The sequence below is a fragment of the Protomyctophum bolini genome (assembly GCF_963924005.1).
Source record: "Protomyctophum bolini genome assembly, chromosome: 11".
NCBI classification, from domain to species: domain Eukaryota; kingdom Metazoa; phylum Chordata; class Actinopteri; order Myctophiformes; family Myctophidae; genus Protomyctophum; species Protomyctophum bolini.
In genome coordinates, this window is record NC_137872.1 from 4,144,298 (window position 1) to 4,171,039 (window position 26,742).

A 26,742-nucleotide genomic window follows, 5' to 3' on the forward strand; every position below is an offset into this window, starting at 1 on the left:
CGCTTCTAGAGAGACTTTATCGTAATGATCGCACGGTAAAGCAAGCAACATTATGCCTCCCGGCTTTTGTACGGAACAGAAGCCCCCCCCCCGGCTTTCGGAGTAAATAAACAGTGTTCACGAGAGTCACACAGTAGTGCTTTAATGTAATGTAATGTTTTCTGCCAGTCTGTCCAACAAACGCAGACCGTATGTCATTCTTTTAGCAAGTCAACCAGCCTAGTATTTATTTACGCAACCTAATAACACGGATCATCCGTTCCTCTCTCTTTTTTATTTAACCAGTAAAAACCACATTGAGACTGAAGTCTCTTTTACACAGTGTGAACTGGCCAAGAGGCAAAATAAGTGACACAGCTCTGCCAGTGACAAAAAATACACAACAAAAAACAGGACAGACATACAATGCTCATACCGGTAAATACAGTACCCACTACCGAAGAAGCTCAAAGGGAGAGAACAGGAACCAATAAGGACTAATAAATAAAAACTACCGTAAGCAACGGAAATTGCTAGTAGACTAAAAAGCAAGCAGACATTTGCTAGACGTCAAAGCAGGAGCAGTGTATGGGAAGTGTGCCCCATGATGGCAATCCTTTTAAAGCTCACTAGGAGGAATCACAGCAGCCAGTTTGAGTCTGGACTGTATAGGTCATTCCAAGACCAGGGTCCGAAATAAGCAATGCTTTTTCTCCCTCTCTAGGGAAGCTGCCCCAGCGTAGCGCCCCCTATGGGCCTTGTCTCTGTCTCTGAACGCCTCTCTCTCTCTCTCTCTCTCTCTCTCTCTCTCTCTCTGTAGGGAAGCTACCCCAGCGTAGCGCCCCCTGGGCCTTGTCTCTGTCTCTGAACGCCGTCAACCTCAGCCAGAGCGCCCAGGCCAAGATGGCGCCCGCTCAGCTGGCCGAGATCTATGTCACCGCGGCAACGGCCCTGCGCACCGTGCTGGGGCACCACCTCTCCTGTCTGCCGGTCAGTGTCTCACTTTTTTTCCTACCATTGCTGTCATGGCCGTACCTTAAAGCTACCTGATTTATGGCAAAATAAATGGTTATGGCAAAACTTAACTTAAATAATAATCACTGTTATGGGTTCATAAAACATTTATTCAGCTCTTTTGAATGCATTAATTGCATACACTATTCAGTGATGTATTTTCTGCCTATTCGGGCCGAAACCGAATTGACCGAAAATGCCATTTTTTGCCGATAATAGTTCTGTCATTGTTTAAAACCCATTTTAGGACTGAGAACTGATTCTACAAAATGTCTTCTAAATCCTTGACAGTTTTCTGAAAAGAACCTGTTGCTGTGTCAGTGGATTTCGTCGACTAAAACTAAGACGAAAAATGTTCGTTGACTACTTTTTCACTGAAACCAATTGGAAAGTAAATGAAAACTAAGCCATGATGACTAAAACGAAGACTAAATATACAACAAATAAAAACTAGACTAAAATGTTAGGAAGGGACTATAGTGGACGAGATCCAGTATAAGTCAGTTTACAATTAGTTGCGATGCAACGTGAGCTTGTAGATCGTCTATTTTCATTATCATTATCATTCATTACGACAGCATCAAGGCCCACCAAAATACATTTTAGTCGACTAAATCAACTGTAGATTTAGTCGACTAGACTAACACTAAAACATTCCGGGTGACTAAAATGTGACTGAAACTAAATGGAAACTATTGAAGAGACTAATGACTAATACTAAAATCAAATTTCGCTGCCAAAAACAACACTGACCCCTTCTTTCCCCTCCAGGGTTACCTGCTGAGCTGTGCGGAGAGCGTGGCGAGCGTAGAACCCAGACCCATCCCCGACGGCCTGCGCTGGCTCTTCACCCCGCTGGGCAGACAGTTCTTCCTGAGCTGCGATTGGTCCGTGAAGTCTGAGAACAGCGATGGCGTTTACACTTCAAAGAGAGACCCAGGTATTTATGACCCAACCGGAGTAATACTGAAGCCATGGTGTTGACCATTTGTCACATTAGCGGTAGTTATAGTTATAGTCACCAATGTACACAGTTTTTAAATGTACAAATATTTTTTTCTTTTTACATAATCGGTCGACTAGGCAACTAGTCGATTTAATTCAATTCAAAGGGCTTTATTGGCATGAGAAAACATACGTTTACATTGCCAAAGCAGAAAGAACAAAACAACGATACAGCAATACAATCAAAACTAAAATGATGTACTTTGAAGGTCAGAATCTTCAATAGATCAAATTCTATGTACCAAGATCACTCAATGCAGGTATAGTGCAGGAATATACACAATGATTAGTCTTTAGGGTGGTTGTGTTCCATTTGATATCCTTCTCCTATCACAGCAACTCACACATCTTGCTGCTGTGTTTGCACATTGTTGTACTTCGCCCAGCAGATTTTTTGTCATTGGTCATGTTTTCAAAATCTCTGTGTGTGTGGGAAGTATGTGTCTAGTCAACTAGTACAAATCAACTAGAAACGAAAGCCCTAATTGAGATTAGGGCTAATCAGATTAATTAATTAATTAATGAATGAATTAGCCCTAATTAGACGCTGTCCTCGTGGCTCCTCCAGGTGATCCTGTGGGCCAGCTGCACCGGCGGTTCTGTGAGAAGCTGTTGGAGCGGGCCGTGCACACGCTCATCCAGCCACAGAGCGAGGCCGACGGAGACAAACGCAAAGAGGACTCGGGGTGAGGAGGAGGAGGAGGAAAACCTACTGTAATGTCTCACTCGAGTCAGAGCGCAAATAATGCAATATGAAATAAGTCCCGGAATTCAAAATGTACTTGAGTTAAAAGTACAAAAGTATTGGTATGAAAATGGACTTAAAGTAGAAAGTAGTCATCATTGCAAGTTTTTGAAATTTCGATCGGAAAATAGCCGATCTACAGGCTCACAATGCGTTGCATCGCGACCCATTGTGAGCCTGTAGATCGGCTATTTTCAAATGGCTGAAGTGGTTATTGTAGGATTTGTAATAATAAATCTGCCCCCTATGGGCCTCATGGCTCGGCAAGGCTACGTACTTACTTTAATCAGACCAGTGTGTGTCCAGTGGAAAACCTCGTATGAATCTGATCTCAGGTCAGAATGGGTTAACCTGGGTCGAGACTGCAGGCTCAATCAACACAACGCTGCAGAGTTGTACACACTGGCCTGTGTCAACGTCCGCCTGCCACCGGATGGCTCTGGTTTTCACCGTGCTGCTGTTAATTAAACATTGACACTCCCTATAATGCTATCTGTCTGTATCTCTTTGTCTGTGTTATCTGTCCATTTTCTCTCTCTCTCTCTCTCTCTGTCCCTCACTCACTATCTCCTTTACGCTCTTATCTGGTGCTCTCACTGTGTCGCCCCTTCCCCTCTTTCTCTCTCTCTCTCTCTCTCTCTCTCTCTCTCTGCGTGTGCATGCGAGCGTGTGTGTGTGTGACGAGCTTCAAATTCTGTACTTATTTCTTGACTTTATTTCTCTCTCGTCTTCCCTTTCTTGGAACAATTAGCACGATGGGAACTACAGTATATGCACAACAACGAATTTCACCTTTTTACTTGTCAGACAAACAGTGATGTGACCATAAAGATTATTCTGAATCTAATTTATCTTCACCTCTGTCTCTCTCTCTCTGTCTCTCTCTCTCTCTCTCTCTCTCTCTCTCTCTCTCTCTCTCTCTCTCTCTCTCTTCTCTCTCTATGTCTCTCTCCCAGTGAGTTCTCCTGTGCCCTGGAGTTTCTCCAGCTGTTGAACAGCTCCACAGAGGAGTCTTCCTCCCCTGCTCCACTGTTCCGTGCTCTGTCCAACCACACCACCACGCCAGGTATGACACACACACACACACACACGCACACGCACACACACACCCTTGTCCCATGACGTGTGAGTGAACGCGTATGGTGGCACTGGGTAACTTCATAAATGCTAACTGCTAGCCAGCAATAAAATAATGAATCGCGTCTTGAGGAGTTCCATTTGAGTAATTATGTTTCCCTAACAACTTAGTAGTACCTAACATCTTTAAAAAAAAGAAAAATCCGCCAGGCCGAAGGCTATGTTTCTGTCTGTCCTTGTGTCTGTCTGCAAGCAGCTAACCTCTGCCCCCATTTTATCTTTTTAACCCATTCTGACCTGAGATCAGATTCATACGAGGTTTCCACTGGGACACACACTGGTCTGATTAACCCATTCTGACCTGAGATCAGATTCTATAAAAATGTCAGTTCTTCGATTTTTTTAAAATAGCAGACCTACAAGCTCGTAGCGCGCCACTCGGTGGCGCGCTATGAGCTTGTAGATCTGCTATTTTTCAATAGCTAAAGCATAAAAAGATGCTAACACCAAAATGGGTTCCCGTTCAGAATGGGTTAAATATTACTCCTACAGATTTTGTCCAAACATCACGCGGATCCATACACAGTATTTCTGTAGTCATTGTCTTGTTGGGGGCGGCAGTGGCTCAGGGGGTAGAGTGGCCGGATGGGGAACCGGCAAAGGTTCCCTGTTCGAACCCGGGCTCCCCCCAGAGTTGCTCAAGTGTCCCCGGAGCAAAACTCTGAACCGCTAATTGCTCGCCGATGTGCAGGTTGGGTGCCTTGTTGCAGCATGGTTTCCTCCGACATCGGTGTGTGTGGCACACACATTCATACAACGATTTTCAGCGGAAGCCATGCAAGGTACCAACCAGCACATCGGGAGCAATGTGGGGTTCAGTGTCTTGCTCAAGGACACTTCGACATGTAGACAGGACAGGAGGAGGAGCCGGGATTCGAACCGCCGACCCATGGATCATTGGACTGACCTGCTCTACCTCCTGAGCCACAGTCACCCAGTCGCGTAATGCACATTCTATGTAAAGCGCCTTGGATAAAGGCACTATTAACCCATTTTACGCGGGAACCCCTTTTGGTGTTAGCATCATGTCATGCTTTAGCTATTGAAAAATAGCAGATCTACAAGCTCGTAGCGCGCCACCGAGTGGCGCGCTACGAGCTTGTAGTTCTGCTATTTTTTTTTTAATCGAAGAGCGACTGACATAGAAGACATTTTTTAGAATCTGATCTCAGGTCAGAATGAAAACTGTCAGGATGTAGAAGACATTTTTTTTAGAATCTGATCTCAGGTCAGAATGGGTTTGTCATGTGGTTTGTCTCCTCCCCTTGTCTAGTCGGAGACCCCGTGAGTCGCTGGTGGGCGTTGGTCCTGAAGGCCGCTGTTCATTGGCTACAGGGAGACGATGTCGCCGTGAGGTCACTGCTGGCGGAGGCGGAGCGAATGCCCCGCGCGCTTCACACTCTCGAGTAGGTCAAAGGTCAAATTAAATTTGACGCCACGTTGTTGTTGTATGAATCATCATAAATGTATGTACAGTATGTATGTATGTATGAATCATCATAAATGTATGTATGAATCATCATGAATAATTGTCCTTTTGACCCATTTTGGGGGCGGGAACACCTTTTGGTGTTTTTAGGCATCATGTTATACTTTAGCTGTTGAAAAATAGCAGATCTACAAGCTCATCATAGCGCGGCACCGAGTGCCGCGCTATGAGCTTATAGGTTTGCTATAATTTTAGAAAAATCGTGAAAAAATGTGGCCCAAATGTTTGAATATATATTCTTTCAGAGCGAACATTTTTAACTCAAATCTTTGCTTCTGGGGGAGTCCCTGCCCTGGAACAACATATTTTGAGATGGGGGGGGGGGGGGGGTCGGCGGCCAATTACATTTTTTTGGGGGGTGTCCTTGACATGAAAATGTTTGAGAACAACTAATAGAAACATGGGGTTTTCTTCTGAAAACTGTCAGGATTTAGAAGAATCGTCCTCGGGTCTAAATGGGTTTTAATTCAGTGGTTCTCAAACGTTTTAGCCCGTGAACCCAAACTAGTGAAAATAGCCCGATCTACAAGTTCACAACGCGATGCTCTGCGTCACTACTTCTTAACAGTTCTACTGCGTAACCACAGCTATTTAATCCAATATCCAAACGCTGCCGCCGAGATCGATCTGTTACCTTTTTGGAGCATAACGCCGAAGTATTTGCAGCTTTGATCGGCGGAAATCCAGCAGAAAAATTGTCCCGTGGTTTGTTGTTGTGAAGAGAAAAACATAATTACAATCACAAATGGGTCCCCCTGCAACTCACTGTTTGGGAACCAGTACTTTTATTTAATCCATGTCCACTCAATGTCATTGAGTGGACATGGATTAAATAAAAGGACAGGACAGAAATACCTGGACTGACATCTATTCTGCTGTATCCAGTCCACCATAGTCTACTCCCTGCTCAACACATCACACACAGTGCAGAGGAGAAAAGAAACATTCGTGTCAGTCCAGGTATTTCACACAGACACAGATGAATCAAGTCACTAAGCTGGTTTATTTGGCAGTCAACTAAATATAGTGCATTGGTTCAGTATTGACCATATTACGCCAGGTCTCACGGCAGACAGAACTAATAATAAACAAAAGGTGAACGGAGCGTACAGTCATACTGCACCACCCTGTGGCACCAACTGGCACTGCAAACTGACTGTTGCAACACGCATGACGAAAACAAATGGACGAGATGTGTAACCATCATGGCGTCTCTCCTTCGTCAGCCACCCGCTGCCCAAGGCCGTCCTGCTGCTGTGCAAGGCCGTCCAGATGAGCCTGTCGTCTCCGCTGAAGGCCGAGGGGGTCACGACCTGTCTGTCGCACTGCGACAGGGCCAGCGCCGCTCTGCGCGCCAGCGTGTCCGTTCCCCTCAGCGCTCAGTCTGCCAACTGGCTCAACAAGGTACGAGAGGAGCAGGGGGTTCACTCACTGCTTGTCATCTCTGCATGTCGGGGATTGTGAGCACGCTGATTACAGTTCAGGGTTTTTGTGTGTGTGTGTGTGGGTGGGTGTGTGTGTGTGGGTGTGTGGGTGGGTGTGTGTGTCAGTCAAAATCATGATTTGAAGTAAAGCACTAGAGCACACAAAATATCTGGAAATGCATTGAACTAGTCGTTTGGATATACTGTACGTGGTGCATCTTCTTCAGAGCACTGGATGGGCATACATACTGTACATTTCTCTGAGAAACCTCTGGGTTAATTTAATGTGTTTCCAAGGGTAGAGACTGTTGTATCGTCTTCCGCTGCTCTGCCAAACGGTAGTCTTCTAGTCCAATAAAGTTTATGGTCTGATATCCTTGTACCTCAGATAACGTTTTTCTTCCTTTGTGTTGTTGCCTTCATTGTGTTCTCAAGATTTTCCTACTCCCGACAGAACCAGATGGTCCCACAGTTCCATGCTTGGTGGTTTGGAACGCGAGAAACCACTCCTTTTCTTTATCCACAGTCCATCCTTTCGTGTCTCGCAGTAGTCCAGACCAGTGGGTTTGCCAAATCCTTTTAGCCCGGGCCGTGACCCAAAAGAGAACTGTTATGTTTTTCCCCGGGACACAAACTAGTGAAAATAGCCGATCTACAAGCTCACAAGTAATGCGTCGCTTTGAGCCGTGTTGTGAGCTTGTATAGATCGGCTACTTTTTGAACATTTTGTTTTCTAAATGTATTGAATTTCTTAGATTTTTTTATTTGATTTATTCATGAAATTACTGAAAACTAAACAAAAAAAAACATTTAAAAAAATTAATTCATGAAAATATTTTTTTGGGAATGTTTTTTGAAAATGTTTTTAATTAAGCGACCATTAAAAATGTGCCGACCCACTGTCTGGGAGCTAGTGGTCCAGACGGTATAATACTGTACCGACATCATCACATGTACTTTTCCGGAAGTGCATTATTTGTCAATGGGACCCTAACTGGCAACTACTGGCGATAACAGGTCATGGTCATGGTCACTCACAGGCCCACGTGGGGCTATGCGCGTGTGTGTGTGTGTGTGTGTGTGTGTGTGTGTGTGTGTGTGCACGTGCGCAGTGTGGCTGGTTGGAGGTGGCTGTGGTGCATTGTAGTTGCATTGCATGATGATCCTGAAGCCCAGTGCAATGTGTCTGCAGTGCAGTACAGAGGCCTCCCCGATCTGCACGCACTGCAACACCCCCACATCCCCCCCATTTTTAGTTTTTTCATGTCATATGAAAGCAGGGAATCATAGCTTCAAATTGACATATTGGTTGTTCAGTTTGACCCACCAGTTGTGGAGATATGGCTTATAGAGTATAATGTCTTGCAGAAAACAGCGAGTTGAGAAAAGCTTTTCTCCTCTGGTGAAAAGCTGGAATTTGCGCGATGGCAGTCTCTCAGTCAAATCTGGTCACATATGTAGATTTATTTATATTTTTTGATCCTATATGCATTGTAGTAGTAGTTAGTTTGGTCCATTCATTTACACCTGAGGACGCATAATTATGATTTTATACTTTAGCTGTTGAAAAATAGCAGATCTACGAGTGCTGCGCTACGAGCTTGTAGATCTGCTATTTTTGAAATATATATATCTGGAATAACATATTTTCAGATGCGGGTCGGCGGCCAATTACATATCATTTTTGGGGTCGTTGACAGTAGCAGTAGTCATGGAAGATGAATGCTTTATCATGTGTTTACATTATAATTAGTAACAGTAGTTATGGAAGATGAATGCTTTATCATGTGTTTACATTATAATTAGTAGCAGTAGTCATGGAAGATGAATGCTTTATCATGTGTTTACATTATAATTAGTAGCAGTAGTCATGGAAGATGAATGCTTTATCATGTGTTTACATTATAATTAGTAGCAGTAGTCATGGAAGATGAATGCTTAATAATTAGTATCAGTAGTCATGGAAGATGAATGCTTTATCCTGTGTTTATGGAATTGAATTATTCTTTGCACAGAACACCACAAATTGAAGAAATTAAACGGTACATTCGCTGTACTATATTGCCTTCTATTTCGTTCTGTATATTAACACCAGCCTCGACTAAACGACAATAACAGCCAGGAGTTTATTTTGTATTATTTTTTTTCCTAGGGGGTGGAGCTTTTGGTGTGTGACCTCCTGTTGACCCTGAGGACCAGCCTATGGCAGCGAGGAGGAGGAGGTGGCGGTAATGGAGAACCTGGCCCCGCCCCTGGATCCCAATTGGCTGGTTTCCAGCGGGACCTGAGTGCGCTGAGAAGGCTTGTGCAGTGCCACAGACAGGCCCAACACAAGGTAACAATGTAGGGCTTTTAGCAACTAGGCGACTAGTAAATCCACTAGTTGACCTTGCTGGTACTATCCATCCATCCATCCATCTTCAACCGCTTATCCGTAGTCGGGTCGCGGGGGCAACAGCTCCACCAGAGAGCTCCAGACTTCCCTCTCCATTAGTGACTTCCTCCTGTGGGGATTCCGAGACGTTCCAACCGTCGAAGAAAACTCATTGACCAATATCAAAATAATAGGCAAAATAATTCACATCATTTAATTGGCTTTCACCAGCAAAAACATTTTACGATGAAAAATGTAAAAATTCATCAATGAGTTCAATATCAATCAAAAGTGTCTAGTACCTCTAGTCTAGAACAAAAGCCAAATCAAATATGATGTAAACTCTTAACTAAGTAAAAATAAACTTTACATTTTCCTACGCCTTGATTGGATCTCACCAATCTGTCAAAATCTACATTTGAGTTAGTCGACTAAAATGTATCTTGGCGGGCCTCGATGCAGTCGTAACGGCTGATCTTTACACTTAGCTGATCTACAAGCTGTTCATGGTGATTGGACCACTACATTGAGAGAGAGTTTTAACCCATTCTTGGCGGGAACCCCTTTTGGTGTTAGCATTATGTTATGCTTTAGCTATTTAAAAATAGCAGATCTACAAGCTCATAGCGCGCCACCGAGTGGCGCTCTATGAGCTTATAGGTCTGCTATTTTTGAAAAATCGAAGAACGACTGACATAGAAACATAGCTTTTTCAGAAAACTGTCAGGATGTAGAAGACATTTTCAAAAATGGGTTAAACTTGTAAAAAACGATAGAGAAGTGATGGAGACTATATGTGGTGTGTTCCTGGGTTCCTTCCAGGTGTTCCTACATGAGACCACGGTGAGGCTGATGGCCGGAGCCAGCCCCACGCGGACACACCAGCTGCTGGAGCACAGCCTCCGACGGAGGACGCACAACGCATACACAGCTGGTGAGTATTATGCACTAACGGACGCACGTGTTCTTACGGTGAGGAGCGTATACGCGCACGCCTTATTTTTTGTTTTTACGTCTCCGTGCTGACATACTTTCCCCATGTTACTTACGGTAACCTGTTTTGTCTGCTCCCCTGAGTCAGTAATCTAATGACCGAGCATGCATGACACACACACACACACACACACACACACACACACACAAACTCCTACACAGCTAATAACAATAATAGTTATTACGCACACCCCTGTAGAAAGAATCATACAATACAATACACACACACACACACACCAGCTCTGACACAGTAACAACAGTCCTTTCGAAACTGATAATAATAATAAACTTTATTTGTATAGCACTTTTCATACATAAATGCAGCTCAAAGTGCTTCACAGGGCAAAAATAGAATACAATAAAACACAAGTAGTTAAAATGATAAAAACAATGGCAAAGAACAAAATTGAATATAAGAACATAAAATAAATAAAAACAAATAAAAACAATAAGCTTTAAAAGATTTTTCTTTTTTAATAATTATAGGACGGAAAAACACACACACACACACACCTCTGGGATGTAATTGAATTTGGGATTGTATTTGTCTTTTTTCTCTCTCTCTCTCTCTCTCTCTCTCTCTCTCTCTCTCTCTCTCTCTCCTCTCTCTCTCTCTCTCTCTCTCTCTTTCCCCCCGGTCTCCTCCCTCAGAGGGCGAGTGTGTCCTGGGCGAGCGAGAGAGGGCCCACGCCATCCTGCTGGTGTGTCGCCACCTGCCCCTCCCCCTGCTGACCCCGCCGGGCCACCGCGCCCGCCTGCTGGCCGAGGCCAAGCGCACGTTGGAGCGCGTGGGCGACCGGCGCTCCCTACAGGACTGTCAGCAGATCCTCCTGCGCCTCAGTGGAGGCACGACCATCGCTGCCTCGTGATCGCAAACACACACACGCACGCACACACACACACACACACACTGTATCAGATATTAGGGCTAACTACTGTAGTGACCAACTCATATCAGTGACCTCTCTTTCTCGCTATATATATAGAGCGTTGAAGTCCTCCTGACGTCACTCTCGCTCATCCTCTGGTTCACGGACGTTTTTTTTTCTCTAAGGAGAATAACATGGGGGTCGTCTTAAAATCGCCTCATATAAGCATCGTGGTCCAAAGATAAACAATCTGTCTCGGCGTTATTGTCAGGGAGGTGTCTCTGTATCGTTTACGACAGTCAGTCAGTCAGTCATATTTGATACAGTCTGTTTCTAGAGAAAATGTAACTAATAATCACGTTAAACCACACCCTCGAGTGTAATATTGCAATTCTACAACAGTTACCCTTAAAACTAAGAAAATCGCTGAAAGAATATATTTTTTTAATGACAGATGTAGTCACTACGACCACATAATGTCCCAAGAAACTAGCTAGCCTAGCCACCGAGTTTGCTAGCGCTCTGGGAAAACAGAGCGGCTGAATTCTTTGTTTTGATTATAGGTGGTGAACGGTGCTGGTTTAACCACCGGCCACCAAGGCTGTTTCAACCAATCAGATTGCTTCCTCGAAAAACGACCTGTGGTAGAATTCTCCATATCCATATACGAGTGAAGCGGCCAGCCAGGATGACGTGTTTATTTATCAAACACAGTTCTTATATGAGGCGGTCTAAGATCCCCTGGTCTAATGGGGGATTACAATTGCAAATAAAAAAAAGTACCGTACATGAACCCGTGGACTTAGCGCCCTCTACCGATATTGACGTCAGACTTCGGTGCTCTATCTATTTGGATATAGGGTTTACTCATAGACACACACACACACACACACACACACACACTAACGTCTTATTGTTCTTCTCATTCATATGCAAACGCAAAGAGATTCAAAACCGCTGCCGACCTACACGTGGACAGTCAACCCCCACTCTCCCATACTCTGGACAGTCAACCCCCACTCTCCCATACTCTGAACAGTCAACCCCCACTCCCCCATGCTCCACACTGAAGGAACGTGCACAGAGTCACGTGCACTGGCATTGTTGCAGTGTAACTACGCCCCCTGTGTGGCCGGTAACGGTATCACACTTCTTATACTGCTACTGTATAAAAAGGAAACCAATCCGGTTATAGAATATAGAGGAGCCCCCCAAAGGGAAAAAGGGACCATTCTTCTCATTGGCTATTTAAGTTGGTGAATGACACAGAAGGCTTCGTTCGGTGCATTCAGACATTGACAGCCAGGATCTTTTTTTTTTCTTCTTTTTTTTTTAACCTGCCTGTCCGTTTATAGGATGCTGGTGGACAGACTAGCTTGCTTCGCAGCCGTACAGTGCTGAGTATAGGGTCTATTTCTATCTACCTCATACACTGTACAATGCCAGCATTGTGCTCTTGGGCGCGACACGGGCTAACCTGAGCACTGCCGTCATCCCACATCAAATGCAAATCGAGTGGCACTTTTTAAAACCGATGCGTCAGTGCGGTACGATGTTGTTCTAACGCTAGTTATGCCACGCAGCTTTTGTTTTTAGAGTTAGCGCGCAGTGCAATATGGCTGTTTGCTGCCGCCGTGGGCAGATTTCTGCCTACGACACAAAACGAGGAAAGTGTGTACAGTATCATTTGAGAATTATTGAATAGGAAAATACCGTTTTTATTTAAGAAGAGGAAAACGGCCAATTCCGTATAGGACTATAGTTACGCACGCGCACGTAGGCGCGGACACACACACACACACACACAATCACAACCACAATGTAGAGCAGGAACACACTCACACACACACACACACACACACACACACACACACACACGCACACACACACACGTGATTGTATATAGTTTGTACATAGCCAGATAGAAACAGTGGTCTTAAATAGATTTAAAAGGATGTCCTGCTAGAGAGAAATACACATAAAGGAAAGACAAAATCAAGTCAAACTGGGTCTAAAATGTTGAATTATGTATTAGTTCAGACGACTATGCCCTGTCCAGTGTCCAGGGGATTGGGGATATCAAGTTTAAATTTAAGTCCAGGTAAGATTTGTTCCCTAGTCATCATGCGAAGGTTGTTCTGGGAAATATAGTCGATGTGTGATGTAAAAAAAAAAGCTCTCAAGCATAATGGCCTTGATATAGTTATTGAGAATTATTTTATGGTTTTAAATATCCTGAAATGCAGGAGAAGGAGAAATCAATGTCCAATTGGCTTCTCCGTTTTATAATGGTCTGTCTGCCTAAACTCGACACTTCTTTTCTCATTCCTTTTGTGTGTGTTTGTCTTATTTAATGGTTGTTAAAATGGTTGTGTAATATTATTTTATTTGTTTTTTGTTTGAAACTGTCTGAAACTGTCTTTATTACTATCGTTTTATATCGGCACGTCGGCTTTAGGGGCAAGAATTTGTTTTTGTAAAAGGAAGGTGAAATTTAATCAGAAGTAGTATATTTTATTGAATACAAAACGCCACACTCATTAAAAAAAAGACAAAAGTATCCGTTAGATTAGCATGCTCTACTTTAGGTATACTATTACTTTGGCACTTGGTGTTAGTGTTATTGAGAATAGTTCTTATCCAAATGCTTACAAACTTACCAAGTTTGTTGGCTATACACACCCGCAACCTAACGAAACCTTGAACTGCTTGTATCCACCTTTGACTGTCGTCATCATCACAGATTTAACCCATTCTGACCTGAGATCAGATTCATACGAGGTTTCCACTGGACACACACTGGTCTGATTAACCCATTCTGACCCGAGATCAGATTCTAAAAATGTCAGTCGTTCTTCGATTTTTCAAAAATAGCAGACCTACAAGCTCGTAGCGCGCCACTCGGTGGCGCGCTATGAGCTTGTAGTTCTGCTATTTTTCAATAGCTAAAGCATAACATGATGCCAACACCGAAATGGGTTCCCGGTCAGAATGGGTTAATTTCCCCCTGAGACTGAGACCACAGCATGCGCCATCTGCAGTGGACGGAACTGTTGCTGTTATTATTATTATGTTACAGAAATGTCTATTCTTTGTCTTTGACGTCCCCCCAGATGTGTGTATTATTTTTCTGAATTTCTATGTTTCACTTTGATTTTATTTTTTATTTTTTAATAAAACAGATGACGGTGGTTTGGTGAAGTGCTTTAAATATCCGGTCTCCTGTTTGAGAGGAAATGAACTGAGCACACACACGCACACACAAAGATAATTGATTATTGTACATGTAAGGAAAAGCACCTGGTGGTGGTAACTGGAATGACTGTTTTTCTGTCTTTGAAGGAACAGTGGGGGAAAGAGAAGGCATAAAGTGCAAATGGTGAAACAAAAACATGATTGACACTTTACTGTGTCATAATTTGAGTGCAAGAAAATAAGGTTTAAGCCAGCACAACTCTTTTCAACACTCCTTACTGACGGGTGCCATCCCCAGCCTGGATTATACGTTCACCCAGTTTCCCAATCCTGGCCCAAACATGTGTGTTCATGTACTAGTGGGCGGCTGTGGCTCAGGAGGTAGAGCAGGTTGTCCAATGATCCCTGGGTCGGCGGTTCGAATCCCGGCTCCTCTACTATGTCTAAAGTGTCCTTGGGCAAGACACTGAACCCTACATTGCCTCCAATGAGTCGGTCGGTGTGAGCTCGCCACCATTGGTGTGTGAATGTGGGAAGTGAGGACGCTGGCGACCTGGCGTCGACTGTTGGCCGCTTCACCTCCCAATGTATGAATGAATGAACCATTGTAAAGCGCTTTGAGCACTTGGAAAAGCGCTATAAAAATGCAATTCATTCATTCATTATAGTCACTTACTTGACATAGCTGGATGCACCACGGTGGATTCCAACCCCACAACCTCCGCATTGGTAGGCAGGAACTTTAGCACTGTGTGTGTGTGTGTGTCACCCATGTGTGCCCCTAGTTCCCTGTTTTCCCGTGTAGGTAGACGGTCTTCCACACAGGAGGCACCAGGTAACTTAGCAACCACCACTGGACACCTCAGGTCTCCCCAGACATTCCTGTGGATTAATATAGAAAGACAGCAGGCCTGAACACAATAGAAGCCGACCCACTGCTGGGAGTGGCAGCATGTCGCATACATACACACACACACTCTATTCACACTCCGGAGTTCCTCACAGAACTCTTTTGAATCCAACTGAAAGGAAACAGCTTTGTGAGAAGGGAGGGGGGGGGGGGGTTAGAAATAGAAAAACAAGCATATGGTATAAGAGTTAGTATACATACAGGCCATGCAGAAAAGCACTGAAATCCACTTGGATTGCATACTTGTGTGTGACACCAGGCGTTTGACACTGAAGGGTTGCCCACCTGCCCACCTGCCCCTGGCAGGTGGAGCTTTCTTTCAGGTTGCCTTTGGTCCCCCTCTCGTTTGAGAGGCGATAGAATAGATACACAACCATGTATAAACGACACAATTTAGGCATTTAGCAGACGCTCTTAATCCACAGCGATTTACATTAAGCAAGAACAAAAAAGCATGGGAATACATCACATAAAAAGCATTTATCATGAAACATGCGTATAAGCTAAGAACGTAACAGTGGAATTAAACTATACATATAAACTACCGTATACATATACTACATGACCTTGTACTTGTCTGAAGGGCAAGTGTCTCTATATGGTGTGTTCACAAATCACTAGTACGGCAGATAAAACGATGCGCTGAAGCTTTGTGATCATAGAGGTTGTAAGAACCATAATTATGGCTCTGGAGGTTGTGAACTTGTGAGTTGATTTGGACATGGTTTAATCTGCCCATGTGAACCCAACCTTATTGTCAACCCACTGCCTGGACACTATGACGATTAAGGAGGGCATTATTTTACGAAAACAAACATAGAATAATAGCATTGGATCAAGACTATCATAGACAATTTACAATTTACAATTTACAATTTAGGCATTTAGCAGACGCTCTTAATCCAGAGCGACTTACATTAAGCAAGAACAAAAAGCATGGGAATACATCACATAAAGACATTTTTCATGAAACATGCGTAGCTAAGAAAGTAACAGTGGAATATCTATAATGAAACTATACATATAAGCTATACATCTATACTACTATGCTACACATATGTACTATGACGTGCTATGACTACATACAATGCACTTATGCTGTCTACATAACATGCTATAAGTCTGTATCAAATGCTATCTAAGTCTACAGAATTGCTATCTAAGGGGGTGGGGTAAGTGCTATGGGCCATGATGGAGTCTGAAAAGGTGGGTTTTCAGACTACGGCGGAAGATTGGGAGTGATGCTGCAGTTCTGACTGCAATGGGAAGTGCATTCCACAGTTTTGGAGCCAGAAGGGAGAAGAGTTTGGGACGTGTGGAGCGTTGTCCCGGCGTTTTTAGTGAGGGTACTTCCAGCTTCCCTGCGTTGGCTGATCTGAGTGAGCGGGAGGGTTTGTAGGGTTCGATCATACTTGCAAGATATGGGGGAGCCATACCTTTGGTTGCTTTGAATGCCAGCATCAGAGTTTTGTATTCTGTGCGGGCAGCGACCGGGAGCCAGTGGAGGGAGCGGAGCAGGGGGGAGACATGTGAGAATTTTGGCTGGTTGAAGACCAAGCGAGCTGCAGCATTTTGGATCAGCTGGAGAGGCTTAAGTGCACATGCTGGTAGGCCAGTAAGGAGGGAGTTACAATAGTCAAGTTTTGACAAGACTGTTGTCTGGATTAGGAGCTGGGCTGATTCCTGGGTGAGGAACGGTCTAATTCGTCGTATGTTATAGAGTGTGAACCTACAGGATCGAGTGACAGCTGTGATGTGAGTTTTGAACGAGAGCTGACTGTCCAGGACAACACCAAGATTCCTGGCTGTTGGGACAGACGTTACCAGGGCGTTGTCTATGGAGATAGTTAGCTCCCGCATAGGGCAGGACTTAGCTGGGAAGAAGAGAAGCTCAGTCTTGTCTGGGTTCAGTTTGAGGTGGTTGGAGGACATCCACTGTGAGATGTCAGCCAGGCATGCAGTGATGCGCTCTTCCACCTGAGTGGCAGAGGGGGGGAAGGATAGAAACAGTTGTGTGTCATCGGCGTAGCAGTGATAGGATATATTGTGAGCAGAGATGATAGTGCCAAGGGATTTAGTGTACAGTGAGAAAAGGAGGGGACCAAGTACCGATCCCTGTGGGACCCCAGTTTGGAGGGTTCGGGGGGATGATAACAGACCTTTCCAGGAAACCTGGTAGGTCCGGTCGGTGAGGTAGGAACTAGGAAGAGAACCACTTTAGTGCCGTTCCACCGATGCCTAGATCCGCTAGGGTGTCTAGGAGCAGCTGGTGGTTCACTGTGTCAAATGCTGCCGATAGGTCTAGGAGGATCAGTACTGCAGAGTGGGAAGCAGCTTGGGCAGCATGTAGTGCTTCTGTGACTGCCAGCAGGGCAGTTTCTGTGGAGTGGGCCTTCTTAAATCCGGACTGGTTGGGATCCAGCAGGTTGTGCTGTGAGAGATGGAGAGAGAGCTGGTTGGAGACAACACGTTCAATGGTTTTAGAAATAAATGAAAGGAGTGATACCGGTCTGTAGTTCTTGACATCTGAGGGGTCAAGAGTTGGTTTCTTGAGGAGTGGTGTTACTCTGGCTGACTTGAGGGCAGAGGGGACGCAGCCTGAGGTTACTGAGGTGTTGATGATGGAGGTGATGAAGGGGAGCAGATCAGGTGCGATGGTCTGGAAGATTGGAGACGGGACAGGGTCAAGAGGACAGGTGGTAGGTCTAGAGGATGTCACTAGTTGTAGAACCTCGTCTGGGGAAAGAGGAGAGAAGGAGGACATGCATGGTATGTTGGGGTTAGTGTTGGTTGAGTCAGATGCCACTTTATGTGGGAGGGGAGGAAAGGAGCTGCTGATATCATCAACCTTCTTCTCGAAGTAGTTGACAAAAACCTCAGCAGTGAGGGATGCAGGTTGAGTGGGGGGAGGGGGTTTAAGGAGGGAGGAGAAAGTGGAGAAGAGCTTCCTGGGGTTAGAAGTACAGGATTGGATTTTGGTGTGGTAGAAAGAGGTTTTAGCAGTGGTTAGTGAGAGGGCGAAGGCAGAGAGGAGTGAGTGAAAGTGGGAAAGGTCATCTGGTAGCTTTGTCTTGTGCCACTTTCTTTCGGCTGCCCTTAGAGGTGTTCGTTCAGATCTGAGAGTTTCAGATAGCCAGGGAGCCGGTGGACATGAGCGAGCTGGCCTGGATGAGAGCGGGCAGTGTTGGTCGAATGCAGATGAGATAGAGGAGAGGAAGGATGAGGTTGCAGTGTCAGGTGAGAGGGAGAGGAAGGACTCCAGGGAGGGTAGAGAGGAGAGAATAGAGGATGAGAGGGAGGAGGGGTTTAGGGACTTGAGATTGCGTCGGGAGGTGACGTTCGGAGGGTTAACAGGTTTAGGCGGGAGGGTGGAGAGAGAGAGGGAGAAGGTTATGAAGTGGTGGTCAGACCTAATTAAGGGGGTAACAGAGAGTGTGGAGGGAGAGCAGGCTCTGGAGAACACAAGGTCCAAAACATTACCAGCCTTGTGAGTGGGAGGGGAGGGAGATAGGGAGATAGAGATCTCAGATCTGTAACGAAGACTAGCTCTCACTTCCAGTCATGTTGTTGGATGTGACTGTGAGTAGTTTCTCATTGGATATTTAGTCCCCATATATGGGTATATCCGACTAGGACGTTGGGCTATATGACATATCATATGTCTGTCATATATGACATGTTGTCTAGTATGACAATGCCTATATTTGGCCCGGGCCGACCTAGTGCTGATATCAGATAGATGTGGTAGAACCATATATGGATAGATCTAACTGGCTTAGTCATCGTGACAGGCGTAGAATATAATCGGAGAATATGTCTGCTTCAGGGAGAAGGCAGAAGTCAAAGCATCCTGGTTTAAGTTCTATGGCGGGTCCTCCTAACCTAAGTAATCAGCAATAGAGCCTTGAGCTATTTTATAATTAGCTTGAAGAAGATATAGTTGAAAAGTGGTGAAGTGGTCCTTTAACCTGGCCATAGGATCCGGACCGGACTGGCGGAAAGGTGCGTTATAGTTTCAAGTCGGACATAATTGTTGGACGGACGCACCATGCACTGAACCGGAAGAAGACAAGACGATTAACACTACACTGCACACACACAAACACACGTGTAAACATGAAGAACAACATGAAGACTAAGGTGCAAAAGAGCACGAAAACGTCCGGCTATAATGCGGCCAAAAATAGCAAATTCAAGGGTTCCAAGCCCGGATTTAAGAAAAGAGACCAGAAATTACAAGTTACATTTGACGATGCGGATCGACAGTAAGTAATTGATCTTGTTTGTGCCTTTTTATAGCCAGTGGCAGCTAACTGGTGTATTTGTTTTGAATATGAATCAATGTTTGATTTCAATGATTGATTGAAGATGTATCAACACACAGCGGTACGATTATACAATAATACCAAAAGGATAGCCCCTCTCGGAACCCCCTGGGTCAGCTCATTCTATCGTGCCGACCCATGGTATTTAGTCTTAAAAATGTCAGAAACTTTACTACCATTGGGTTCTGACTCGCGGGGCTATACCAAAAGGATAACACAAAAAGCCCCGAGGGCTTGTTTCCATTGTGGTCCTGTGTATTCAATTCATTAAGACATTTAAAGACACAAGAAATGAGCAACAAAGGTATATATTGGTGGCATGTGATATTTTCTGCCTGTTCTTTTCTCCTGTAAACCGAAATAAAAAGTTAGATATATATTTCTAAAACATCAACGGCAAGTTATAGTACTGTTTAAAGTTTAAACAGTACTATAACTTGCCGTTGATGTTTTAAACTGTTTAAAATTGTGTGCTGTTGTGTTAATATACGAATACATTTGTAATTTGTAATTTGAAGCGATCCCGAACGAATATTGGGTTATGGTTGACTTTTTGTGGCAATCCAGATAAAGTCTAAAGTGGTCAACCTGATTATGATGCCATACTAACACCCCTGAGGACCCCCTTGAACCCCACCTTTGAGAACGTATACTGTTCAAATCAACCACTTGTTACGGAGGTGATGTGTAATGCAGGCCAGGGGTTCCCAAAGTGGAGTCCCGGGGACCCCCAGGGGTCCTTGAGGGAGTTCCAGGGGGTCCCCAGCTTAAATGATAGTTAGGAAATGGACCCTTATGGGTCTGTAACTCTGAGAGTGTACAAATGGAATGGTCCTTGAAAATAAACAGGTTGAGAACAAATCTTCTCTTATGTGGGGGTCCATGGCATATCTTTTCAAATGGACGTCCGAAGGCCAATTAGTGTCAATTTGGGGGTCCTTGATTGACATAAAGGTTTGGGAACCACTGGTGTTATGTAAATTCTACAACAGGTCGTTTCGAGGAAGCAATCTGATTGGTTGAAACGGTTTCTAGCTGTGGATCAAACCAGCACAGTGATGCTTGCGGAACTCGACTTCGTCTCGTTCCTGACGACCGCATCACTGTCGTGGCGATAATCACGTTAAACAACAACCTCTCGTGTAATATTGCTTAACTACTGTAGTAGGGCCACTGATTGATTGATTGAAATATTTATTAACAGTTTGCAGAATACAGTACAATTCAAGCACAACTCAATACAGACTGTTGGCTGTGATTGGACGACCCAAAAAAGCATTGCATTTGTTTACAAGAGAGTCCACCTTGTTCAATTCATCAAAACATTTAGAGACGTACAAATATACACTGGTCCTGTCTGTCTGAAGGGAATACCTCACCGGCTTCCACAAGAGGAAGGTGGAGAGGAAGAAGGCAGCGGTGGCAGACATACAGAAGAAGATCAAGGAAGAGCAGAAGAAAGTCAAGGAAGAGGTGAATTTATACTGATTGGATGAAATTGGTAACACGACACCTGAAAATGTATTTTGTGTTCATTTAACCCATTTTGACCTGAGATCAGATTCTAAAAATGTCTTCTACATCCTGACAGTTTTCTGAAAAAGCTATGTTTCTATGTCAGTCGTTCTTCGATTTTTCAAAAATGGCAGACCTACAAGCTCGTAGCGCGCCACTCGGTGGCGCGCTACGAGTATTACAATAATATAGAACTTAATATAGAACTTCAACTTTTTAACCACAAATACCCTACCTTTTAAGGGTAGCTTAGAGAGAGAAGGGACGGAGACTGTTGACAAGAAGGAGTGACCAAATGACCAAATGTTTCTGTCTCATTTCAGAGACACAGAACATACATGGACATGCTCAAGGAAAGAACAGAGGCCCTCGGTGAGTGAAGAAAACATTTAGTTCATTTAAAACATTGTTGCTAATATTATAGCATGGATTTCAGCACAGACTCCATCTCTGAGTCTCTCTATGCTCTAACACTCTTCCCCCCCCCCCCCCCCCCCCATGCATCAGCGGAGGATAAAGATGATTTGGAGGAGGCGATAACGGCCACAACAGAATCTATCCAGTATGACCATCCCAACCACACGGTCACCGTGACGACCATCAACGACCTGGACCTCACAGGGCCCGGCAGCCTGTTTCCTGGCCCAGCAGCCAATCAGGTAAAGTGTGCGGGCTGTGCGCCGGCCCCTCCCATACATTGTTACATGTGTAATCGTTTGGTAGATTATAGTGGAGATTTTTATACGTTTTTCTATTGTCTTTCGCTGTGCCGTAGTAGTTGACGTGAGATCCACAAGCTCATAGCGTGGCACCGAGTGCCGCGCTATGAGCTTGTAGGTCTGCTATTTTTGAGAAATCGTGAAAATGTGGCGCAAATCTTTGAATATATATATATTCTTTCAGAGGGAACGGTTTTAACTCATATCTTTGCTTCTGGGGGGGTCCCTGGAACAACATATTTTCAGATGGGGGGGTCGGCGGCCAATTACAGATAATCTTCGGGGGTCCTTGACATGAAAATGTTTGAGAACGACTGACATAGAAACATGGGGTTCGTTCTTCAGAAAACTGTCAGAAAACTGTAGAATCGAGCTCAGGTCTAAATGACTTAACACTCCGGATATGCCATTGTACTGTATGTACTGTAAATGTATTCACAGCAGTGTAATGAGTGTCACCTGTTGCATTATTCAGGAGGGAGGAGCAGAAGAGGGGCAGGAGAGAATGGTCGCCATGCCAAAAAAAGCCAATACCCCCTTCCTCAACAAAAAGTAATTATCCCCACACACACACACACACTCTCTCTCACACACACACTCACACACACACACACACACACACACTCACATTTAACATATTTATTTGCATTCACATTTAACAAGACATTCTTGAAACACAAACAATAGTGGATGCGCAAACTTGGAAAACTGTGCTTCAGGATCCAGATCACGGGTACAGAAAGCATCGCCTTCTCCATATATGGTGACTGCCAATTATTGCAGACACTGAACAGAATGTTGCAGATGCCTTATACAGTAGCTCTCGGCTTGGGCATGCCTGCAATCTGCAGGCCCCTCACCACTGATTTATGGACATTGCAGAGTTTACATTTGTAGCCAAGCTGTACACACACACACACTAAATGTCATAAGATTTTAGTCGACTAAAGTGTATTTTGGCGGTGCCAGAGGCTGTCGTAATGACTGATTTTACCCTAATGACTAATGACTGATTGGTTTCATGCTGAAAATAGCTGATCTAAAAGCTGTGAACTTGTAGATCGGCTATTTTCAGCATCGGCTATTTTCACTACAAGCTCGTAGCGCGCCACCGAGTGGCGCGCTACGAGCTTGTAGGTCTGCTATTTTTGAAAAATCGAAGAACGACTGACATAGAAACATAGCTTTTTCATAAAACTGTCAGGGATGTAGAAGACATTTTGTAGAATCTGATCTCAGGTCAGAATGGGTTAAAATACCACCATACATGTAGCACCGTCCACCATTAGCCTTTTCATGTCACACGCACCCACTAGAAGGTGCTCGGGGGAACCAACCCTGGTCTACGAAATCTCAACACTGCTATAAGCAATACTTTGGCCCGCCGTTTCCTGCCTTTCTTTTTTTTTTTATATATTTTTTATCCCACGATTTTGTAACCCATTTTTCACCCCTGTGTCAATTATCTAATGTGATCCTGGGCTCTACACACCCTCCGCCAACCTGGGGAGAGCAACGGACTTAACTCATGCTCCCTTCATGCCTGAGTGTTCAAGTTGCTCCTTTACACCCGACAGGGGGGGAGTTTCCCTGGTTGGACGTAGCGCGTGGAAGGAACACGTTATTCCAACCAGTTCCTTTCCCCTCCATCAGGCGCCCCGGCTGGCCAGGGGGAGGCAGTTTAGAGACCAGGATTACTGCATGTTTTTGTGAGGGTACCTATACCCTAGGGGACACGGGGAGAACATGCAAACTCCACACAGAAAGGCCCTTTCCTGCCTTTCTATTAGTGTTCCTTTCCGTCCTCCTCCTCCTCAGTGTTGTTGTGGTTTAACCCCGTCCTCCTCCCGTTAGGATCCGCGACCTGTCGGCCACGCTCAACAATCACACCAAGTCCAAGAGGAGGAAAGGGAAGCCCACGCAGGCGAGCAAACGTGCAGAAACATGCAAACGCGGCACGACCGCGGACAAGAAGCACGGGCCCGGCGAGCACGTCAAGGCCCGACCCGGGAAGACCACCATGAAGGAGAGGCGTCGACGGAAGGGCAACAGAAGATACCAAGACTGAGAGTTATTTAATAACCCTATTGATTTAGACCTGGGCGGAGGTTTAACCCTATTGATTTAGACTTGAGGACCTGATTCTACAAATGCCTTCTAAAAGCCTGACAGTTTTCTGAAAAACCCCTATGTTTCTATGTCAGTTGACCCGCAAACATGTATGTAATTGGCCACAGGGACACCCCAGAAGCAAATATTTGAGTCAAATGCTTGCTCTGAGCTTGTAGATCTGCTATTTGATTCAATAGCTAAAGTATAACATAATGCTTAAAGCACCGAAAGGGGTTCCCGTACAGAATGGATTAACTCTATTTAGAGACCCGAGTCCAGATTATCGGTGGTGTTCAAAATAAACCTTTTCATGTCAACAAACGACCCAACAGAATTATCTGTATTTGGCCGCGGACCCCCATCTGAAAATGTGTTGTTCCAGGGACCCCCACCAGAAGGAAATATGAGTTTAAAAAACGTTCGCTGTGAAATAATATATATGTTTAACCCATTCTGAACGGGAACCCATTTTGGTGTTAGCATCATGTTATGCTTTAGCTATTGCAAAATAGCAGATCTACAAGCTCGTAGCGCGCCACCGAGTGGCGCGCTACGAGCTTGTAGGTCTGCTATTTTTGAAAAATGATTTTTAGAATCTGATCTCAGGTCAGAATGGGTTCATCAGACCAGTGTGTGTCCAGTGGAAACCTCGTATGAATCTGATCTCAGGTCAGAATGGGTTAAAAGAAAATCTAAAATAGCAGATCTTCAAGCTCGAGGGTCGTTCAAAGCTAACGTGACACAGATATTCGTCCTCCGGTCTAAATGGATGAACACGTATACTATAGAATTTTATTTTGTATTGAATTAAAAATGTGAGGAGACTGGATTGACTTCTGGTCATAAATAATACCATGATGTGAGTGACCGTTCCATCATGGTACCTGTGGTGCAACAAGCTGGGTCTTTGATGAGTCAAACTGGTGCTATGGATATAACCAGTATCTGCTTAAAGGACAACTTTAGTTTTTTTCAACCAAGGTTCATGTTTTAGGTTGTTATTAGAGAAACTAAAAGATGAGTGTTCTTTTTTTTTAATCTACTGAATGTGTCAAACTGACGTTGAGCCTATGACACACAGTGTGGCTTCCCCCCAGTAGGCCACCTTCACATTCAGTAGATCCTGGGATTTATTTGTGGCCAGATGTAATTTCCTGGGGTTTATTAGGGCTATAGTAAATAATAAAAAAATAAATCTCCATAATATTTCGTAAAGAAATACATATTTAGCCCCATGCTCGAATGCCCCCGCCCCCCTGTACAAAACGGCTAAAATCCCTAAAACGAAAGAAAGCAGCAAATGGAAAAAAAATAACACTCATCTTTTACTTTCTCTAATATTATAACAACCTAAAACATGAACCTTGGTTGAAAAAAAACTAAAGTTGTCCTTTAATGTAAACGTTCCATTCAAACACTGCCACTGAACATTTGACAATATCCAAGCCTGCATGCTTGGATATTGTCAAATATGTACCTTTTTTATGGTCTTTTCTTTTAACTATAAAACTAGTTTTTGTTAAATATATTTCTTGCCATGTATAACTAATGGTGCTTGCTGAGACTCAGAATTAACTAAATAGAGAAAAAATGAAACATTCAAATTCAAGTGCATTCTAGTCAAATGTTTAAATGCAAACAACATGTTCTCTGTGGAAGCTAATCTATCTGCACTCTGCTGCCCTGTTGTTTATTTGGAAACTTGACACTCCATTCAACATCTTTGTTTATATGAAAATGTATCCTTGGGACTATTTCCAATCCAAAATGACCTGTATGTGAATAATAATAATAATAATAAGCTCTTAGGGACTATACCACCCTTTCCATTTGTGACATGTCATCAGGAAGCATTGTAATCCTTTATCATTGAACATGTTACATCAGTGTTGTTTTTGGCAGCAAATTTCTGTTTTTTGTCATAGTCTCTTGAAACGTTTTAATTTAGTTTTAGTCACATTTTAGGCACTCGGAATGTTTTAGTTTTAGTCGACTAAATATCATAATATTTTAGTCGACTAAATCTACAGGTGATTTGTCGACTAATATGCATTTTGGCGGGCCTTGATGCTGATGTTATACTTGTCTGAAAATAGCATATCTACAAGCTTGTAGATCTGCTATTTTCAGCATGCAACCAAGTGTAAAATGACTTATACTGGATATGTTGTCCACTAGTCCCTTCCTAACATTTTAATCTATAGTTTCTATCTGTTGATGAAATTGTCAATACATTTAGCTTTAGTTTTAGTCTCAATAGCTTCGTTTTCATTTTAGTTTCCATTTAGTTTTCGTCGTCGACGAATATTTTTTCATCTTGATTTTAGTCAACAAAAACAACACACTTACATCATGTACAGTATAGGTTTTTAATGTACGTTAAGCCCATACTGTACCTCACTAGTGTTTATTTATTTACGCTGCACCTGAGCCAGTGGCGTGCCACCTGTCACCAGAACAGAGAGTTTAATTTCGCTTTCTAAAGCCCATGATATTTAATACTAACCCCCTCAATAGGAGGAACCGGCCGAGCCACGGGCTCCATTTTGGCTCCAGGCCTGCCTGTGCTCGGGGTCTCGGACCTGCTGCGGTGTTAATGTTAACCGAGAGCCATCATGGCCGCCGCGTGCGCTTCAGTTTCACACCCATTGTCCAAAAAGGTAGCCAATGGGATCTAATGTGTGGGTTTGGCAGCCCAGAGGGGCATTATGGTGAGCATGGCGACAAGGCGTGTGCCTGCTGGGGGTCCTGACCTGTTGGAGGGCTCATCCTGGGGCGTCCTTCTAGATGCCATATTTCCAGTTCAGCTTCAGCTGATAACAGGAGACATTTCTGTCAGGTAATGTTCATCACCTTTTTTACTCTTTACAGATCAAAACAATCCTTCAAATGATACTGCTATTATTTCCCTATTATAATGTGCTGTCATTTTTGTGC

At 44.0% G+C, this 26,742-nt stretch overlaps 2 protein-coding genes and 1 long non-coding RNA gene across 6 annotated transcripts in view; 2 read left to right on the forward strand and 1 right to left on the reverse strand.

The window, feature by feature from the left end:
* Window positions 1–14,220, forward strand: part of srebf2 (sterol regulatory element binding transcription factor 2) — a 36,438-nt gene extending 22,218 nt beyond the window's left edge. For all 4 annotated transcript variants that reach the window (XM_080776343.1, XM_080776344.1, XM_080776345.1 and 1 more), the window contains exons 12-20: window positions 800–969; window positions 1,765–1,933; window positions 2,567–2,684; window positions 3,700–3,809; window positions 5,154–5,286; window positions 6,596–6,773; window positions 8,946–9,128; window positions 9,990–10,101; window positions 10,812–14,220. In XM_080776343.1, coding sequence (XP_080632469.1) covers window positions 800–969; window positions 1,765–1,933; window positions 2,567–2,684; window positions 3,700–3,809; window positions 5,154–5,286; window positions 6,596–6,773; window positions 8,946–9,128; window positions 9,990–10,101; window positions 10,812–11,029 — 1,391 coding nt within the window. In that variant the 3' untranslated portion in view covers window positions 11,030–14,220. The remainder of the gene's footprint in view (window positions 1–799; window positions 970–1,764; window positions 1,934–2,566; window positions 2,685–3,699; window positions 3,810–5,153; window positions 5,287–6,595; window positions 6,774–8,945; window positions 9,129–9,989; window positions 10,102–10,811) is intronic.
* Window positions 14,221–19,216: 4,996 nt separating this feature from the next.
* nol12 (nucleolar protein 12) lies at window positions 19,217–24,261 on the forward strand. Its single transcript, XM_080775555.1, has 6 exons — window positions 19,217–19,399; window positions 20,827–20,932; window positions 21,298–21,346; window positions 21,482–21,633; window positions 22,169–22,245; window positions 23,548–24,261. The coding sequence occupies exons 1-6, from the start codon at window positions 19,251–19,253 to the stop codon at window positions 23,759–23,761; spliced, it is 747 nt and encodes a 248-aa protein (XP_080631681.1). The 5' UTR covers window positions 19,217–19,250; the 3' UTR covers window positions 23,762–24,261.
* A 239-nt stretch (window positions 24,262–24,500) lies between these two features.
* On the reverse strand, window positions 24,501–25,833 carry LOC308323529. The gene is made up of 2 exons (XR_013964815.1): window positions 25,209–25,833; window positions 24,501–24,750 (listed from the first exon to the last, which is right to left on the reverse strand). It is a non-coding gene; the product is annotated as an uncharacterized lncRNA (long non-coding RNA).
* Between the last annotated feature and the right edge of the window lie 909 nt (window positions 25,834–26,742).

Bases quoted from the DNA above. Each gene is read 5' to 3' on its own strand.
- nol12 (XM_080775555.1), top strand. From the start codon at position 19,251: ATGAAGAACAACATGAAGACTAAGGTGCAAAAGAGCACGAAAACGTCC. The intron at 20,933-21,297 runs GTGAATTTATAC...GTCTCATTTCAG, and splicing joins AGAAGAAAGTCAAGGAAGAG to AGACACAGAACATACATGGA. The intron at 21,347-21,481 runs GTGAGTGAAGAA...CCCATGCATCAG, and splicing joins GGAAAGAACAGAGGCCCTCG to CGGAGGATAAAGATGATTTG.